Source organism: Carlito syrichta, unplaced genomic scaffold (assembly GCF_000164805.1).
Source record: "Carlito syrichta isolate Samal-C Ts95f unplaced genomic scaffold, Tarsius_syrichta-2.0.1 Scaffold142937, whole genome shotgun sequence".
In the NCBI taxonomy this organism is placed as follows: Eukaryota; Metazoa; Chordata; class Mammalia; order Primates; family Tarsiidae; genus Carlito; species Carlito syrichta.
Window position 1 is genome coordinate 48,637 of NW_007087033.1, and position 6,183 is coordinate 54,819.

Genomic DNA, 6,183 nt, shown 5'->3' on the forward strand with positions numbered 1-6,183 from the left:
AGAGACCTCATCTCTACAATGAATCAAAAAATTAGCCGGGCATGGTAGTGCACGCCTGTAGTTCCAGCTACTTGGAAGGCAGAGGCGGAAGGATCGCCGGAGCCGAGCAGGTCAAGACTGTGGTGGCTGGGAGCAACCACTGCACTCCAGTCTGGGTGACAGAGTGAGACTCCAACTCAAAAAAAAAATAAAAAAAAGAGAAATTTAAGGGACATTGCTATCAGTTATTTAAAAATATATTAAGTGAAAAAAGCCAATCTCAGAAGGTCACACACTGTATGACTCCATTGTATAACATTCTCCAAAGGACAAAATTGTGTGGATGTAGAACAGACTAGTGGTTGCCAGGGGTCAGGAACAGGGTGGGGAGAACAGGTGTGTCTGTGGAGGGACACCAGGAGGGAGATATGATGGTGATCAACAGTTCTGTGTCTTGGTTGTGGTGCTGGTTATGTGATTAAATGGCATAGCCCTATAAACACACGTTGTACCAATGTCAAGTTCCTTGTGTTGCTATTGTACTTCAGTTAAATAAGATTGGGGAAATTGGGTGGAGGATATGTGAACCCTCTCTGTACTACTTTTGCAACTTTCTGTTAACAGCCTGTAATTATTTAAAATAAAAAACTTTAAAAATGTATCAAAAGTTACAATACCTAAATGTAGTTCCAGTATAAGAATAGCAGATCAGTGAAATAGAAAATATGGACAAGAATAAGCCCCTGTGTGTGTATATGTGTGTGTGTGTGTGTGTGTGTGTGTGTATAACTATGTATGATGGTAACAAAATACGTAAGAAAATAAAGATTCTATAGTAAATTATGCTAGGAAAATTGTCCAGCACTTTAAGGGAAAACACAAGTGGGAGTGTAACTTCTTGCCATTTACTGAGATAAATTCCAGATAAACAAGAGAGAACAGAACAGTGAATAGAAAAAAAATGAAGATGTAAATATCAATTTGATTTCTCAATGGGGAATATCTTTCTAAGCCTCAAAGCACAGAAAGACATCAGAAGTATTGAAGAATTGGAGGACATTAACATGTTAAACATCTTCTCAAGCCTTCTATAAACAAGTGGTAAACTCAAAAAGTGCACGCAACATATATGAGTAGCCAAGATAGTATCACATTAAGGACACATTGATCATCGAGGGACACACCTTCCCTGAAGGCAGTCGGTGATGTGGTGGCAGGATTCTGAGATGGTCCTCAAGCTCCCTGCCCTTGGTAAAGAGCCCTGTGCAACTCTGCCCCTGAGTGTGGATGGAACCTCTGAAGAGGATGGACGTCACTCCTGACAGTAGGTATTCATCAATTGACTTTAACTTAATCAAAATGGGAGATTATCCTGGTGCGCCTGACCTAATCAGAGAAGCCATTAAAAAAGGCTGGAGGCCTCTAAGACAGGGGTTCCCAATCCCCAGACCGGAACAAGTCCGTGGCCTGTTAGGAACTGGGCCCCAAAGCAGGAGATGAGCAGCAGGCGCGGGAGCAAAGCTTCATCTGTATTTACAGCTGCTTCCCGTCATTCACATTACAACCTGTGCTCCTTCTTCTGTCAGATCAGTGGAGGCCTTAGATTCTCATAGGAACATGAACCCTATTGTGAACTGCACATGCGAGGGATCTAGGTTACACGCTCCTTATGAGAATCTAATGCCTTATGGTCTGAGGTGGAGCTGAGGCGGTGATGCTGGGGAGCAGCTGCAAATACAGATGAACATTTTCAGTGAGGTTTGACTGCACAGAGACCATCATAAATCAGTTGTTTGCAGACTCATATCAAAATGCTATCAACGAGGTAGAAGGATCGCCTGGGTCCAGCAGGTTGAGGCTACAGTGGCTGTGATCGTGCCACTGTACTCCAGCCTGGGTGGCAGAGTGAGACTCTGACTCAAAAAATAAAACACCCTATCAGTGAGTGGCAAGTGAGTTGATGTACCTCAATTGTACAGCTGCATCTATTGCAGGCTTTAAGTCAGAATCTGACACTTACTTTAGTCCCTGCATGACCCGCCCATTATTTTATTTACCACTTCCATCTGTACCTCTCTTTAAATGGTGAGTTGTATAATTATTTCATTATATATTACAATGTAATGATAATAGAAATAAAGTGCATAATAATATTATGCACTTGAGCCATCCAAAAATCATCCCCCCATCTGTGGAAAAACAGTCTTCCATGAAACTGGTCTCTGGGCCGGGCTCGGCGTCTCAGCCTGTAATTCCACGCTTTGGGAGGCCGAGGTGAGTGGATTGCCTGAGCCCGCGGGTTCGAGACCCGCCTGCACAACTTGGTGAGAACTCATCTCTACAATAAATAAAAAAATTAGCCGGGCATGGTAGCGCGCGCCTGTAGTTCCAGCTACTTGGAAGGTTGAGGCGGAAGGATCGCCAAAGCCCAGCAGGTCGAGGCTGTGTGGCCGGGAGTGGCCACTGCACTCCAGTCTGGGCGACAGAGTGAGACTCCAACTTAAAAAAAAAAAAAAAAAAAAGAAACTGGTCTCTGATGTTGCCATCAGGGAATCATCTGCTTTAGGCACTTTGAGCAAGGCCCTGCCAAAAGCCAGCAAGACAATGAGGACTTCAGTCTCTGAACCATAAAGAAATAAATTCTAGAGGACCCCATCTCACGTGAGTTTTCTGCCTGAGGAGACCCTGAATAGAGTCCAGCCAAGTCACACCTGGACTCATGGCCCATGGAAACTCTTGAGACGATAAGCACATGTGCTGATTTGATCCACTAAGCTTGTGGTAACGTATTATGCCACAGTGAATGCCTAGGATGGTAATGTGTCAAGAACCCTAGAGATTCATGTTTCTAAATAAAGAAACTTTATTTATTATTATTATTTTTTTTTTTGAGTCAGAGTCTCACTCTGTCACCCAGGCTGGAGTGCAGGTTATGGGAGTCTATGGCAATGGCACCATGTAAAATACATGGAAAAGAGATGGGAGTCTGCACTCACCAAATGGTGCTGGGACAGTCAACTAGTGACATAGAAAACAAAGGCAGTCGGGCTCGGTGGCTCAGCCTGTAATCCAGCGCCTTGGGAGGCCGAGGTGAATGAATTGCCTGAGCCTGCAGGTTTGAGACCCGCCTAGGCCACTTGGTGAGACCGCATCTCTACAATAAATAAAAAAATCAGCCTGGTGTGGTAGCGCATGCCTGTAATTCCAGCTACTCGGACGACTGAGGCAGAAGGATCGCCGGAGCCCAGCAGGTCGAGGCTGCGGTGGCTGGGAGTGGCCACTGCACTCCAGTCTGGGTGACAGAGTGAGACTCCAACTCGAAAACAAAGGCTTGGGTCCGGGCTCGGTGGTTCAGCCTGTAATCCCAGCAATTTGGGAGGCCGAAGTGAGTGGATTACCTGAGCCCGCAGGTTCAAAACCAGCCTGGGCAACTTGGTGAGAACTCGTCTCTACAATAAATAAATTAGCGCACGCCTGTAGTTCCAGCTACTTGGAAGGCTGAGGCAGAAGGATTGCCAGAGCCCAGCAGGTCGACGCTGGGGTGGTCGTGAGTGTGCCACTGCATTCCAGCCTGGGCAATGGAGTGCGATACCAACTCAAAAAAGAAAAAGAAAACAAAGGCTCAATATTGTTACCTCGATTCTTACTCAAAAAAATCCATATGAATCAAAAAGTTTTACATAGAGAATAAAACTATAAAAGTACTAAATAGAAATGGGTGAATATTTTTATAAATTTGGAATAGGGAATGCTTTTCTCAGTTTATAGTCTCTTTGTGGAAATATAAATTGATACAATCTTTACAGAAAACAATTTGACAATATTTGCCAAAGTTAGAAATGTGTTACCCTTGACCCAGACATTCTACTAGTAATTGACCAATAGACAAATCCTCATAAGTGTGTAAACGCATAAATGCAAGAATGTTCATTGTTGCACTGTTTGGAAAAGATAAAAACTGGAGATAATATAAATTACATTCATCAAAGGGAGCTGGTTACATAATTGATGGCCCCACCCCCACCCCCAGCAGAGGAACACAAGCTGCTGAGAAGGGTCTAGTAGTGTTAGTGTGCACAGATATGGGGCACAGCCTGCCATGCTGTCAGGTGGGAGACATGACCTTCTACAGGGTGTGTGCACACTGGCACAAAATGTCTGGAAATTAAGAATTATGACATGTACAACTGTAAAATCAACATTTTATAGTGAACTTAACACATAAAAAGTTTTCATAGTCAGTGTGAAGAAATGAACTATCAAATTTAATTCAATTGCAAAATAAGATGAGATGCAGTTTTGTTATTGTTTTTGTAATAGGGTCTTGCTCTCTCATCCAGACTGGAGTGCAGTGGTGTGATAACAGCTTATTGCAGCTGTGACCTCCTGGGTTCAAGTGATCCTTCCATCTCAGCCTCCTGAGTAGCTGGGACTATAGGTGCACACCACCACACCTGGCTAATTTAAAAAATTTTTTTGTAGAGACAAGGTCTTGCTATGTTGTATAGGCTGCCCTCAAACTCCTGGACTCAAGCAGTCATCCTGCCTCGGCCTCTCAAAGTACTGGGGTTACAGGCATGAGCCACAGCACATGGTCTGTTTTTGGCTTTTTATAATGATACAGATATAAGGAAACTGGGCATGGTAGCATGATGGTGTGGGCCTGTAGTCTCAGTTACTCAGGAGGCTAAGACAGGAGGATCACTTGAGCTCAAGAACTGGGTGCTGCAATGAACTATGATTGCACCTATGAATAGCCACTGACTCCAGCCTGGGTGACAGAGCCAGAACCCTGTCTCTAAGAAATGAAAAAAAAAAAAAAAAAAGAAGGGACTATTCAGTGCCCAGTGGGTTGTCAGCCATGGTTGCCTGGCAGTTAAATGAGGCTGTATAATCCAGCATTGCAGGCCAAGGGTGCTCTGGACCCTACAGTCCTGGTCTCCACCTCTCTGTCTGGCACCTAGTTGTCTAGCTTTGGGCAAGTGACTTAACCTCTCTGTGGCTGTTTTGTCTATAAAATGTAGGTCATGGAGGACTACACCAGAAGCTGTGGGTGTGTTTTTATTCTAGGGTTCAGAACAGACAGTCAAAGCTGTCACTGCCACTTTCATCCTACCATACAACAAGGTCACAAGTATTAAGTGGGGAACAAGTCGAGGTACATATGACCAGGACAATCACGTTTGAAAAAGTATGGGGCTGGGCATGGTGGCTCATGCCTATAATCCCAGCACTTTGGGAGACCAAGGTGAGAGGATTACCTGAGCTCGTGGGTTTGAGACCAGCCTGGGCAACTTGGTGAGACCTCATCGCTACAATAAATCAAAAAATTAGCCGGGCATGGTGGCACGTGCCTGTAGTTCCAACTACTTGGAAGGCTGAGGCGGAAGGATCACCTGAGTGCAGCAGGTCGAGGCCGCGGTGGCTGTGAGCGTGCCACTGGACTCCAGCCTGGGCGACAGAGTGCGACTCCAACTCAAAAAAAAAAAAAATTATGTGATTATGTGAGTAGGCAGACTTTATGTACATACACACATGTGCAGACAGAGACCTCTCAGTGGTGCTTCACAGCAGCCTGAATAGATGTACCCAAACTCCCTGTGGTGGTGCCCGGCTTCTGCTGGAGTGAGAATCCCTTGGAAATGCTCTTTCTGACCCTAACCTCAGAGGCAGCACCTGCTGGGATGCATGCCCTTTCTCCTTCCTGTGCCAGTCACCCTGACCCGTTCTGCAGTGCAGTCTCTCCATGGTGGATGTTGGAGAGTGTTTCTCCTGTTTTCTTCCTTGAAAGAGGGCATCCAGTATCCATGACCCTCGTGGCCTAGTTGTAAATCCATTTAGGCTCTGGAATGTTCATGGACAGTTCTGATCATACACTGTTCTCTTTCTTTACTTCTCTTCCTTTAATCAAGTTCCTTTACTCTGATCTAAGACAGACATACCTACTTTTCCACATACCTGTACTCAAGGCCTCATGTTTTCTCCCTTCTAGAGAATCCTGATGCCAAACAAAAGTCCAATAAGAAGAAATGTGTCATTCCACGGATCATTATCACTCGAGCCTCAAATGAGACTCTAAACAGCCGCACTTCTGTGGGAAGTGAGGAGCAGAAAACTATCCAGGAGCAGGATGACTGGGGCCTCTACCACCGACACAGGCACCCCAGCACAGTAGATGCCTATAAATTAGATAGCAAAAACTAA

At 45.0% G+C, this 6,183-nt stretch overlaps 1 protein-coding gene across 1 annotated transcript in view; it reads left to right on the top strand.

The window, feature by feature from the left end:
- Positions 1-6,183, top strand: part of SPATA33 (spermatogenesis associated 33) — a 10,650-nt gene extending 4,467 nt beyond the window's left edge. Inside the window, exon 3 of the mRNA XM_021708565.1 lies at positions 5,912-6,183. Within this exon, the coding sequence (XP_021564240.1) occupies positions 5,912-6,183 (272 nt within the window). The remainder of the gene's footprint in view (positions 1-5,911) is intronic.